The sequence below is a fragment of the Bidens hawaiensis genome, unplaced genomic scaffold (genome assembly GCF_021521415.1).
Source record: "Bidens hawaiensis isolate Kalapana, Puna unplaced genomic scaffold, B.hawaiensis_p1.1 tig00039238_1, whole genome shotgun sequence".
NCBI lineage: Eukaryota > Viridiplantae > Streptophyta > Magnoliopsida > Asterales > Asteraceae > Bidens > Bidens hawaiensis.
The window spans coordinates 77,738-92,207 of record NW_027496912.1 but is presented as its reverse complement, the minus strand read 5'-3'; the positions used below and the strand labels follow the sequence as shown (position 1 = coordinate 92,207).

Below are 14,470 nucleotides of genomic sequence, written 5' to 3'. Positions count from 1 at the left end.
GTCGGCGTATTGCATATATACATTACTCGTTAATTTTTTTATTTTTTTTTATTCTTATATTTTTTTGTGGTGAAGACTAACAACATATAAGAAGGATGAAAGAAAAAAAATTTTAAAAATATTTTTTTAATTAAATTAAAAATATTTCATTATTAGTTCTCTCCATAAAAAGAAGTTCTTTCATGATCCTCTCCCAATATATATATATATATATATATATATATATATTGATTGGTCAACCAGTTTATGATCCGTTTATAGCTTTACCACGACCCTTTTATAAATTATAAAAGTCGCTTAAAACTCATTTATAGTGCGCACACTTAGTGTGACTCGTTGTAACTATTAGTGTAGTACTGTGTCTGTAGCTGTTCGAATAGGATAAGGGTAGTTTAGGCATAAATGTGTGTAAAAGGTATGGCCCAAACGCTTGGAATGTAAGCATACGGTGCCCATATGCCTAGACTTGAAGTGTATGGTGTTTCATATGTTAGAACTAGAGCCCATACACTTGAATGTAAGTGTATCGCATGCCTTTTATAGGCTAAACACCATGCGTATGGTAAGAGATCTGTGCATTGTTCATCAGAGAGTACAGAGAGTACTGTTATCCTACCGGATTCTCTTTAGGCTGATAGGCCGTCACGAGGTGCACACAGTGGCGGATCGAGCTTAACCGCATGTATGTATGCATGAATGAACTGTAATCATTCGGTTATCTTCAATGAGAAACAATCATTCGGCTCAATTATCATCTCATGATGTCTCTAGATCACGTAAAGTATCCAATTGCGACTAGATTCATGGCTTTGTAGTGTTTTTACATTAATAATTTTGGTATGTAATGATTAATTCACGATTTTACGTGACATAATTAGATTCATATCTTTTTACACGATTATACTCATAAAATTTTCACACCCGTCAACAAGACATATTATGGTGTTCAAACATTTTCCAAAGTAAACATCAAAAATATGAACTCATAATATATAATGGATAATATTAATATGACAAATATATAATATAATTTATATACAAAATCCTTAACTTATATAGATATATCTTAATTATTTAAATAACAAGGCATATACCATAATGTACATAACAAACCTCTAGTGGTGTAATGTTAAAGTTGTACAACACTCGAAATGTAAACCTTCCTCCTTCAAGTTGCACTAGTACTTGCATCTTCCATAACCTAACCAAAACAAATTAAAACGTAATTAACCAAACATACCAACCATCTAGTATATATAACTTCCATGCGTGTTTATAATCAAGAAAAGATTGTTTTGTGAAGTATATAAAACTATACTTATAAACATAAATATGTAGTAAAGATTCATACTTGGATTGCTTGAAGTTATGAATCCGGTTCCACTAAAGTCACAGTCATAGTCGTGTCGTCCGGTGGCTTGGTAATACACATCCATGGCATAGGCCGCATGGGCATGGACCGAGTTGGGATGAAAACATCTCCCACCCTCGCGTATTGGCTGGCAGTCAAACCCTAGCCCACATACATAGTCAATATTCGTCTGTAAAATCTTTTCATTAGCTCCGGTTTTGGGAACACACCATGTTTTCCCTCCACTGGGTTGGGGCACCGGTGATCTCACTGGTACCCCTTTGTCAGGGTTCCAATTTGACGGTGAAGTTGACCCGACCTATCATAACAAAACACATATAAAACCTTTAACCAAAAACCCATGACTTGAATAATGTGTTATTTGCAAAGTTAAAACTTAAAAGTGTATTCGAAAACGTTACATTGCGTCTAAAGATGTCGACGTCATAGACAGGCGTCATATCCGGTTTGAAAAGCCCAAAGTTTCTCTCAGAAGTCGGACCGGGCTATAGGTTCTCATTAAAAAGAGCGAAAACGTAAGTCTCAAAGGTTCTATTAGGCATGAGAGGCGTCCCGAGCCCGGACATGACATGTTTAATCAGCTTCCCATTAAACTCCCGAGCCGTCTCGACGTCAACATGGGCCTGACCCGGGTCGCCCTTCGACGGCCACCCAGTCTCGGCAACAACAATCTCCACATCCCCAAACCCCAGCTCCTTCATAGCCGAATACGTAGCATCCAGCTGCGCATCCAACATGTTGGCATACCTTCTCTCAGACGTTTGGTCGAACACCTCATGTGCAGGTCTAAACAAGGAGTAATCAAACGTGTTTTCGGAGTATCCGAAAAAAGGGTAGGCGTTAATCATAAAGGGGGATCCGGTAACCCGTAAAAAGGCGAGCAATTGTTTAATGAAAGGCAGATTCTCCGTCTTAAACCTCCCAGAAGAGGGCGGACTGGAAGACGATAAAACAGCAAACGAATGCGGCGTGGAGACCTTGATCCGACGGTGGAGATCTTCTCCGGAGAGTGCGACGTGGAGGGTGTGCATTGCATGGCCAAGACAAGGTGGGAGTGGTCGGTGGTGGTGGAGAGGACTTCGTTGCCGACGATGTTGGTGGCGGGAAGGTGTGGGGATCTGACCCATTGCTGGGAGAAGGTGAGGCTTGGGATGGTGTTGTGGAGGAGGAAGTGGGCCACTTGTGACGGCGGAGGGAGGTTGTCCGCCACGGTGCCGTAGTTCACTTCCACCGTGTCACAAAAACACAATAGTTACTTTGTATTGAGTTTCGACTGGTGTTTTTCATAAAATCCTAATTTTAAAAGGTAAATTTCCAAATGTAAAAAGATATCATTTACTCTTTGAGATCAAAAGTTTCCTTCAAACATATTAAACACATCGTGGTTATTTCTTCTACTCACTCAACGTGTTCGTACTTCAATCAAATAATGTCAATTAGCCCAAACAGGTCGTCATAAACGAGTTTGTAAACAGGTCATCCAAAAGAGTTTTTTGAACAAATTAAATAGGTCTTCCTGACGAGTTTGTTAAACAACTAGGTCATCGAATTTTGTGAACAAACTGTGCATCCCGGAAATATTTTTGTTGAACAAACAGGTCTTCCATGACTATTAATAAAACGTAGCACCTACTTACTGGACCTACAAACACGTCATCCAGCCTTAAAAAAACGTCGCCAATGACGTGTTTGGAGGGACATATCTAGAACTCATGATTTGTAAGGATATAAACGGAATCTCTACTTTAAAATGGGATATTTTGAAAATTGTTTCCCATTTTTAAAATTCAGGTGGTTCAACTTAGGGATGAGCGGGTACCGGTAACAGCTCCGAAAACTCAAAACTTGATACCGAGTCGATACCAAATTCAGTATCGGTGCTTGTTTGCTCATCTCTAGTTCAATTGCCTTTTTGAAAAAAGCTTGGCAGCTCCACTAGATGGTGTGACCTGATTGATTGAAAATCTAGGTACGTAATGGCTATTATCTAAGTAGGTCGGTTGGATTTGATATAGACATTTTAAGAAGACCGGATTGCAATGAAAAAAATTGGTAAATAGTTACATAGACAAATATTAAAATGTATGTTTAGAAACGTAATTCATAAACCTAAAAAGTTATTGTAAGAAAGATAAATATGAGGTAAGAAAAGACTATTAAAAGTAAGCACTCGCAGTATACGATCTCTTGCTTTGACGCACACTTTTAACTTGCATATATCAGTATTACGAATGTGTTAGCATACACAATTATGTTATCACTAAATTCATTGATATATGATACAAGTAGGGTTAAGTTGTAAAGGATACAATCAAAGAACTTAAAATGGTAACAGGTTCACATCATCCTTTTCAAAGTGAATACCAAATTTTAACAATGTGTTACTTTTATAAAGTTTGTGAATTCAACAAAAAAGATTTATTATTATTTTTTTTCATATTTGTTACAAGGGGTTATCTTGAAAAAGAAAAACATATATACTTAAATAATGTTTGATAAAATGTTATTGTGAATAAAATGACTACATACCTACCTTGGATGAGGACAAATGATATCAGAACAAGGCTAAAAGTAAAGGTTTTCTCCATTTGTGGCAATTCAAAATAAAAAGATGAATGTAGGGTATGCATAGATGGAATGATTTATATATTTGAAGGAGATGCTTTCCTTTTGAATATCTCCCACCTGAAAAGTTATTAGACTGAGTGAGTTTTAGGCAAACATCTTTTCATTTGATTAATTAAACTTTCTCACCAACCATGGTATTAGATGCTTTGCCCTTGTCTTTAACTCTTACACAGATTTCTTCCTCATCCTGATTCGGTTTTTCTAGTCTCTCTCTATAAAATCGAATAAACTATATGAACTTAAACATGAAACGACTCTCAAAATCGTGTACGACATATGAACATAAACACGATACACGTGTCTGTGGGTTGATACAAACAAGACATGTTTAAAATTTGTTGTTTTGCATGTCAGTACTCTAAAATCACAAATTTGCAACAAAACGGACAAGTATGTATAAAATAACTATGCTTAAAATATAAAACTTTATGCCCGTGTTTTTTGAACGGCCAACAAAATCATTTTATCAAAACATACAATCCAAGCTTACAAACAGACCAGCGTAGCAAGACGCAATAAACGGGCCGAAAAAACACACCAGAGTCAAATACAACCACCCCGCACTACACTGAAAATCTAACCCAATCCTCCCATGAGATCGAAGAACCACCCAACCTATTTTTATCCTAAAGAAAAACTAAGCACTTTAACATCCTCCACAATGCTTTCCACTGTAACCATCAAACCGTTTTACACCATATCATTCCTTACTTTCTATAAGCACCATAACGTAACCAGACAAACCGCGTAAAAGCCATTGCCTTTCTCTTTGAAAATTTTGTTTATTATTATGGAGCTGGAAAAAACCAAAAGCAAACAGATTGGATACTTTACACCATGTGGAAATAACTTGCCAAACGGATTGGCCAAACCACACGAGACAAAGATGTGTTCGGTCGTTTCTTCCAACACTCCACAAGTCGGCAGTCAACAATTCAAATGAGATCATCCGTTTGGCCAATACAGTCAAGAGCGGAACCCTATCCAAATTCTGCCCCTTGGTTTAAAAAGGCGTGAGGCGCTCGAGGCGTTATGGAAAACGCCTTATTTTACGTTAGGCGAGAAATAACATGTAACACCCTGAAGCGGCGCATCAGCGGGTGAGGCTTGAGGCGTTTGAGACACCGCTTCATGTGATGCAGTCTTAATTAAATTAAAAATGTAATTGTCATTTGCTTAAAATATTAACGTTTAGGGCCCTCTACAAAACATTACCAGCCATATTACATATATTTATCATTCTATCTTCAACTCAAATCACTCTTTAATTTTCATATTCAAAGTTTATTCGCTCCTCGATTATTACTCACATGTTTTTTAATCAGTTCAAGCTTATCTTCTGCTAATTATTACACATCTTTTTATGACTCAAGGTATGTTTTCTTCATTATTCATTTTTTACAATACATTTATACTTTCTTTTATTATTAAACGCTTGTGTAATACAGTTTTTTTTTATATTTAATCAGCTCGTTTTTTAAGAATGTATAAGTGTTTCGCAACTTTTAAGTATGTTTTTATACTGTTCAAACTACGTATAAAGTATTCATGTTTAGTTTTATAAATATGTTTTATCTTTATGATTGATTAACAAGTACAATATGTCATGTATAATTAATTTTTAGTATTTTTTTGTGTTGAGCGCCTCACGTATGTGAAGCTCTCGCCTGGCGCCTAGCACTTCCGTTTTTTGGACCAAAATGCCTCGCCTCACCTTACGTTTTTTTAAACCAAGTTTTGCCCTCCTCGCCAAATACTAACTTTACTAGGCTTCCAATCATTCCATTCAATTTTGTACTCGAGCTGGCTAAAACTAACCTCATTGATTCTCATCTTTATGCTCGAGACCGAAAAGGTACTGGACTAGAAGTTATACATTTAAACGGTCATCCCGTGAATTCGTCAAGTGATCCAAACCTGACCTTTTAGCTATGTGTTTGAGGCATTCAGCCGAAATTGACTCAAACCCGGTAATTTCATGTTAGACTAGCGCCTTATCTAAATCTCACACCTCAAGTTCCACAGAACTATTTTGATTGTGCGACCAAACCGACATCTAGGAGTAAATATAACAGTATGTTATTTTGCGTTCAGCAATACCAATTGAACACCACCACAAAATAACGTACTGGATTAAAACTAACATTGTTACTTATAACTTTGAACTGGACACATTCAAGCATTTGTGTTGTAACATAATGAAAAGAATTATTATACTTCTTCCATAATAAAAACACTGCTCTCCATATTTTAATCAAAGAGTTCAACACGTATGTATATCTCCCAACAATATACAACAAAAATTCACCCCATACATTTTTAAAACATACACGATTATACACCAGCGATTATCTTCTAATTTCGACACCCGAGTTCAGCTCTTGCATCATCATTAATAGTTTTATTTACACACAGCTTTTGAAGGTCGATATACCCGATAATTGTGTCCTCAAACACCACGTCTTGCAGTTGAGCATCTTCAAACGTTGAACCCGATAATACAGTGTTCTTAAACGAAGCTCCTTGAAGATTGGCCTTCCCAAAGTTGACTCGGTCAAGAACCGCATTTGTAAAATCTGTACCTGCATAACCAACACATGCATATTAATTAACAAACCTTTTATATTATGTGGAAGAAATAAGCAAAAGATGTTAGGTACCTTTAAAGCTAGCTCCAACTGCATATGCTTTAGACATAACAACCTCAGACATGTCAGCACCATCAAATTTGGCATCAGACATAAGTGCAGCTGCTAATGACTTCCCTTTAAGGTTTGTTTTATCATTAGTGTAATCACAAAAACGAAGATCAATCGCTTTATCATACACACCATTAGCTTGACCGATCGTGTTTCCAACAAACGCACGTGCACATCGGTCAGGGTCTGTAGACAAAGGAGGCAGCCTCTGCAAAGTGAGCATGGTGTTTTAATTTGAGTTTTGAAACTAATAATCATCCTCCTCATAGACACTATGATCAATATTAGTTTTTAAGACGATGATAAGTTTGAACTGAACCTGATTAGCAGCAATTACTGGTGAAGTGGTAGTTAGAGCCAAGACTGCAAGAAGACCACAGGCTGCATTCCTTATTTCCTTAAACCGACAAGAGTTTTCTTGAGAAGCGGAGACAGAAGTATTTGTATTATTAGCTGCCATGAGAATTGAATACCGAAATTAAAGATGAAGTTGTCAAACATCAACATTAGTCAAACAAAAGAAGGAGATGTCCCAAATTTCATGGCATGAGCATACAATATTTGCATTGGCACACCCGAAATCAAACAAGGTTCCTGATCATATTACACAAACACATATTATTCAGCACGAATACAGGGCCTTATATTTACTAAAATAATAAATTATGTTCCAAAAAGAAAGGTAAAAGCCTAGTTTAATTAATAGTCAAAGCGTAGGTTTCTCAGCAAAATGTAGATGATAAATGTTGCAAATTAACAGTTAATAAACCGATTGACCTAAGGAGAAACGAGCAATACGCAATAACAGCAGCTACTACGGTTACAATAATAAGCAGGAAGGAAAAACAAAATAACCGGAGCAGTTGAGGCGGAGCGACGGGTGAATGCGGAAGACGCGGCGGCGGTTGACGGAGAATTTAGGCGGAAGGAGGAGTGACGCCATTTCTCAAGGAAAAGCAAGGAAGGAAGGAAGGAGGGTTGTTCAAATGCGTTGAGCTAATTCATATCCATTCATTCATTCGTCAAGGATCTTCTTCTTTCTGGATTATGCTCATATCATCTTTCTTTTCTTTTCGTGACCTGGCATTTTTCATTAACTAATATAATATAATATTTATTTATTTACCTCCTAACTCTCAAACAAAATATTATTTATTCCCTCATACTAACCGGAGTTAGTCATGCCCCGTTTCTTCTTCGATAAAAAGGGCCCTAACAAATTTCACTTCTTCTTCCTCATACTTGCAAGTTGCAACTCACATTCTTCTTCCTATCGACTCCCTCCCGAAGCACAACGACCACCGTAGACTACACTGTGTACTACCTAGACCTTAAAGTCAACGTTGTAATCTGGTCATCATCGGAAAATTGTTAAAGTTCTTACATTTTGTAGCAGGAGTGCAGGTCAACGTCACAGCGACCCCATGTGTCGCTTCACGTCTTTGCTAGAGCGAGTATTCTCCCGAGACTTTAGGTTGACAACCGCTGGAAAGGACTTGTGGCATAGTCGTGGCGGTGGTGGTGATTTTCTAAATAAATAATTAAAACTATTAATGGATTATTAGGTTTAATATATGTGTTTTTATTAGACAGAATTACAGAAATTATCCTTTATGTTTACACCAAATTTCACTGGTGATCCCTTATCTTTCAAATTGATGTTTATTATCCTTTACGTTTTAAAAAGTAACACATTTTGTCCTTTAGGCCTAACCCAGTTAAAAAATCCCGTTAAGTCATGTCACGTGTTTCTCACGTGGGGGTATTTCCGTCATTTCAATTCGTTTATGATTTAACACCTTTTAAAACCCAATCCCACCCCCGATCGTTCCCCCGTTCATTCAATAGGTAATTTTAGGGTTCCCAAAATCCCCAAATCCAAAATTCGATTCTTCATCAAATCCATCCCAAATTCGATTCTTCAAGGTTTTCTGCAAATGTGGTAAAGAGGCAATCATCCTCACTTCATGGACACCCAAGAACCCAGGTCGCCGTTTCTACTCTTGTCCGGACCAGGTAATGATTTGTTTGTTCGATCAAAGGTTTGAATGATAATGGTCTGAAATCAGGTTTTTTATGTCGAAACCCAGGATTCAAGATGTGGATTCATTGGTTGGTTTGATCAAAGATGTGAAAGATGCACAAACATCATTCCTAGTTTGATTAGGGTAAAGAACAAACTTGAAGATGCTCTTAAAAGTTGTGAAGGCAAACTGACTGCAAGTGAATCTAGTGCAAAGAATCTGAAGAAGATGTTGGTTGTTAGCTGGCTAGGGTTTATTTTTTATGTTATGTTCTTTTGATGCAAGTGCAATGTTGTTGTTCTAGTTTGCTAGGTAGGCCAGTTGTAAGTGCAAATATGAACTTATTTTGTATCTGCCAAAATGATGTAATGTATCAACTTTTATATCCTAATGCTAGTGCCAACTTATGCACATATGTTTGTATCTGCACAATACAATCATGGTTGTTAGCTGCCAAAATGATATAATGTAACTTTTATATCCTAATGCTAGTGCCAACTTATGCACATATGTTTGTATCTGCACAATATGACCATGGTTGACTGCACATAGTCAAACATACTTTAACACTATATGACCATGGTTGACTGCACATAGTCAAACATACTTCAACACTATGTGACCATGATTGACTGCACACCTAAATACAATATACACTACAACCTAATTTACTCAAAAACTCAAGTCAACCTAATACACTACACACAATAACCACAACCAAAACTCAAAACTCATACTTTAATACTATGTGCCCATGATTGACTTCACACCTAAACACACTATACATTACAACCTAATTTACTCAAAAACTCAAGTCAACCTAATACACTACACACAATACACCACAACCAAAACTCAAAACTCAACACTTACTTCATAATTTAGTTAACATTAAGATCATTAGTTCAAAGGACTCAACAACCATTACCAAATAAAGTCAAGTGATCCCATAAGTTCAAAAATACATAACCATAAACAGAAACCATATTAAACAAGTTCAAAATACTAAACCAACTTAACTAAATAGAAACCATAAACAGAGCCATATTAAGCTGCCTTTTCCCCCTTCTTCTTAAGTGGGCCTTTGCAGGTCCTCACATTATGGCCAGTGCTCCCACACCTGCTACATGCTCCCAAGGTGTTATTTCTTGTCAATTTTCCAGTTGTTGGTACATCATCCTTTTCCACAGCTTACCTCTTTCTTGCCTTCTTAGGTCTACCTGCCATTGTATGATGCTTGGGTGCTACAATGGTTGTGGGAGCCTCACATTTTGTCCACATTAACATCCCATTTATTAGATTAATTTTGAATGAGCAAACCAGCTTCCACTTATCCATTGTTTGCACCGGGTGAACTCAACTTTCTAATGCCCCCACCCTTTCTCCATTAGCAGCCATGACCCAAAGTGCAGCCACAACATGTCTGCATGGCAAACCTGTAAATAGTATATTAAGCATTTTGCCCATATAATTAAGAGTATATATTAATCATTTTGCACTTTGAAGACATACCTGTAATTTCCCAGGCCTTGTAACTACAAGTCTTCAATGCCAAATTCACAACTCTTGGATCAGTGGGTTTACCACTCACCTCATATAGATCCCCTCCATTCCACTGCACACTGTAGTGATTTGCCTGATTTTGGATTGTTGCAAACAACTCAGTGGCTCTAGGTGTCAACAAGCCATCCCATTTATCAATAATACCAAGCACAATAACAATCCTCCTCATTAGATACTCCCTTACATACTCAAGTGCAGATATTATAGGTCTGTCCCTGCCTTCCACTATCTTGCCATTGTAAACCTCACACATGTTGTTAATCATTACATTAGAAATGGCCCTTCCTAATATCAAAGTTCAAAATGCTTACCAAATTAATCAAATTGAACTTGCATACCAAACCTAATTTACTCATAAATAATGTTAAAGTATATGAATACTCACCAGAGTAGTGTGACCTGGTCCAGGATTCAGGTGCTATTTTTGACAACCACAAGTGTGCTTCCTTGTTGAATTCTTTTAACTCATTCATTGCAGTTAAGAACTCAGGTTTTGTTGTTTTGGTAGCACAGTTGTTCAACATGTTTTTGTAAAGTACACCTCTATATCCTGCAAGCTTCATATTTTCATGGATATGCCTAAGACAGTATCTGTGCTCAGCACAAGGAATAAAGTTTGAATGGCTTGAAGAAGCCCCTGTTCAACATAAAGACATAAGGTTAAAAAATAAAATAATGAAAGTAAATAAGGTTGAATATATGGAATTCCTTACCTTTTGCCTGTCACTCATGAAAGTAAAACTTGAATTGCTTCCAATTTCCAGATCTTCTGACATAAGCTCTAAGAACCAAGTCCATGAGTTGTTACTTTCTGACTCCACAATTGCATAACATACAGGATATATACCATTGTTGCTGTCAAGACCAACTACAGTAAGCATCTGACCAGGAAATGTGCCTTTCATAAATGCACCATCTAGACCAAGCAAATCCCTTTTTAATGCTTTAAACCCATTTTTTAGTGCAGCCAAGCATACATATATCCTTTTGAACTGTCTGGTTGTAGATTCAGGATCTGTTGGTGGCTCAACCTCAATCTTCACAGTGCTACCTGGATTCTTATCAACTAACTCAGCAGCATACTCCCTAAGCAAAGAATATTATTCTTTGTAGTCCCCTTCAACCCTTTTCTTTTCTTTCATCTTAGCCCTATATTCTTTCATATTATGAGCACTAACACCATACTTCCTCCTAAATTAACCTTGAACTGCTTTTAGTGAGATGTTAGGGTGCTCTTCAATTTGTTCTAACATTTTTTCAGATAAAAAAGTTGATGTACAAGCATAGATGTGTCTTGATTGAATGCATGTGTGGTTGGTATTCAATGTTCTAACCATCCAAGATTGAGAATCTTTTTCTTTGGAAAGTAACAACACCCATGGGCATTGATATTCATTAGGATTTGTCCTTTTCCCCCTCCCACCAACATTACTTTATGCTCATGTCCCCCCTCCACCTTTAGGTTTTCTTTTTTTCATAACAGTCCCCTTACTTTTAGAAATTTTACCACTTGCACCTTTGTCTTTGGTTTTCTTCCCTTTAGAAGCATGCACCCCACCATCATCAACTTCAAAATCTGGCTTAGAACCGGTACAAACTGCCCTAACCCTAATGTGATCATCTTTGATGATTTTAATTAACCTTCTACTTTCAACTGCATGTTTTCTAATAAGCTTCTTGGCCTACTCCTTTTTTCCAAAAATCCGACCTAGGTAAAAGTTTGCCATGTTTTCATTTGATCTTCTTATGCTATGTAAAATGTGTTTCCTTGAACTTGTCTCATTCCCATCTGACTCTGACCCACTTAGAAACTTGTCATTGTCTATTACATCCTCCCCCAAATCCATTTTCTGTTCATTTCCAAAGTCAAACCCATCCTCTACATCTGAATCAACATTCATCCTATAATCACTCATGTCAACTTCAGGGTCAGTCCTATTATTTTCTGGATCCACAATATAATCATCATCACACTCATCCTCACTGCCACCACCCCCTCATCAAAATCAGCAGCATGATCACCATCACCATATCCTTACTGCCACCACCCCCTCATCTAAATCATCAAAATCAGAAGCATGATCACCATCACCTATATCCTTACTGCCACCACCCCCCTCATCTAAATCATCTAAATTAGCAGCCTGATCACTTTCAGCTCCAGCTTCAACACCTATGTCCACACTAACACCACCCCCCTTTGCCAAATCACCTAACTTCTCATTTTCAACTCCAACTTCAACACCTATATCATCATGATGGACATCAACCCCAACTTCAACACCTATATCATCATGCACATCAACCCCAACTTCAACACCTATATCATCATGATGGACATCAACCCCAACTTCAACACCTATATCATCATGCACATCCCCCCCCCCCACACTGTATTCCCCAGCCCCACTAGATTGCCCTTGCCCAGCCCCACTAGATTGACCTACATTCTCATCGAAGTTTAATTTTAAGGGCACAAGAGCATATGGTCCAGGTTCATCAATCTCTTCAATAGTAACAGTCCTAGTTGGTGAGATAAAAACAACTTTTATGTTATTTATCCATGACTGGTATAAACATGGATGAGCTTATGCTCTTCCACATGTTTAGCCAAGTTCACACAATCCTGGTCAGAAATTAGGTGTTCAAGACCATTGTCTAAGTTCTCTTCAGGATGCCAAAACTGGTAATACCTTGGAACTCTCCCACTATAGCCTAACATATCCAGCATTATATCAAGCTCATGAATGGAAAACTTGTCTATGTCGACTAAGTCCACAAATGTTGTGTTACCTCCAGCATAGGTACGATTCAGAGGTGATGTTAACTTACCACCAGAATGCAGGCATATGCTAAAGAGACTTGGGTATAAAGCTGAAAAAACACAATTTTGAGAAGTTAATCAGCAAGTTCATAAACTAGGGTTAAAAATCAAAATTGAATATCAAACATTACCGTATACTTGGTCGAGGTCCACGTCTATAAATGTTTCTCGTATGTACCAGCCTGAATCACCCATTACCGTATGCTTGGTCGACGATCAATAGTTTGGTGGGTAAACCCTAAGTTACAGAAGAGGAATAGGGAACGATCAAAGGAGGGATTGGGTTTTAAAAGGTGTTAAATAATAAACGAATTGAAATGACGAAAATACCCCCACGTGAGAAACACGTGACATGACTTAACGGGATTTTTTAACTGGGTTAGGCCTAAAGGACAAAATGTGTTACTTTTTAAAACGTAAAGGATAATAAACATCAATTTGAAAGATAAGGGACCACCAGTGAAATTTGGTGTAAACATAAAGGACAATTTCTGTAATTCTGTCTTTTTATTATATATATTAAAAGGCAGATCTACTTAGCCTCACAAAGTTACTCTGGAATTTATGTACAACTTTTTTAGCTTGAGTTGCCATGGTTGACGTCAACATTCCTTGTCATTTATTTTTCAGTTTTTTACTTTCCCCCTGTCTCTCTGTATTCATCACGTCTCTTTCTCCCTCCCAGTGACTTCGGCAGTGGAACAATTGATTGCTACAGTACCAAAGGTACAACTTCTCACTTTCTCTTACTAAATACCTTTCTCTTACCAAAGGTACAACTTCTCACTTTCTCTTACTAAATACATTCTCACTTTCCAAATCCGATTTTTGAAATAGAGAATTCCGTCCACGCGCTGTTCGAAATTCTTCTCGTTACCGTAAAGTCCTTCTTTTTCCAATTGGTCCTCTTTCAACGCCTCGCGTTGAGCGACTCGAATCAAATCCGAAAGGTTCGACTGGACTATCATCCCCAACGCTCGCACTCGCAATGGTTTAACCCGATCCTTCCTACTCAAGGCATCGGCTACGACGTTAGCTTTGCCGGGGTGATAACGGATGTCACAGTCATAGTCGCTTAACAACTCGACCCATCTTCGTTGCCTCATATTTAGTTCTTTCTGATCGAATATGTGTTGCAAACTTTTATGATCGGTGAAGATGGTGCACTTTGTACCGTAGAGATAATGTCTCCAGATTTTAAGTGCGAAGATAACTGCTCCCAGTTCTAAGTCATGAGTAGTGTAATTTTTCTCGTGTATTTTTAACTGTCGAGAAGCATAGGCTATAACCTTATTATTTTGCATCAACACGCATCCCAACCCTCTCCGGGATGCGTCACAATACACGAAAAAACCATCGT

General features: G+C 37.6%; 2 protein-coding genes and 1 pseudogene across 3 annotated transcripts; all 3 read right to left on the bottom strand.

Annotated features, from left to right (window-relative positions):
• Window positions 1-1,045: 1,045 nt before the first annotated feature.
• Window positions 1,046-2,418, bottom strand: LOC143591116 (glucan endo-1,3-beta-glucosidase-like; annotated as a pseudogene). Its single transcript, XR_013145604.1, has 3 exons — window positions 1,774-2,418; window positions 1,352-1,670; window positions 1,046-1,201 (listed from the first exon to the last, which is right to left on the bottom strand). The product of XR_013145604.1 is annotated as a glucan endo-1,3-beta-glucosidase-like (transcript).
• A 3,808-nt stretch (window positions 2,419-6,226) lies between these two features.
• LOC143591115 (thylakoid lumenal 17.4 kDa protein, chloroplastic-like) lies at window positions 6,227-7,655 on the bottom strand. The gene is made up of 4 exons (XM_077071422.1): window positions 7,555-7,655; window positions 7,019-7,152; window positions 6,661-6,907; window positions 6,227-6,582 (listed from the first exon to the last, which is right to left on the bottom strand). The coding sequence occupies exons 1-4, from the start codon at window positions 7,640-7,642 to the stop codon at window positions 6,356-6,358; spliced, it is 696 nt and encodes a 231-aa protein (XP_076927537.1). The 5' UTR covers window positions 7,643-7,655; the 3' UTR covers window positions 6,227-6,355.
• A 2,424-nt stretch (window positions 7,656-10,079) lies between these two features.
• Window positions 10,080-12,202, bottom strand: LOC143591114 (uncharacterized). The gene is made up of 5 exons (XM_077071421.1): window positions 12,081-12,202; window positions 11,029-11,372; window positions 10,672-10,923; window positions 10,236-10,571; window positions 10,080-10,159 (listed from the first exon to the last, which is right to left on the bottom strand). The coding sequence occupies exons 1-5, from the start codon at window positions 12,200-12,202 to the stop codon at window positions 10,080-10,082; spliced, it is 1,134 nt and encodes a 377-aa protein (XP_076927536.1).
• Window positions 12,203-14,470: the final 2,268 nt, after the last annotated feature.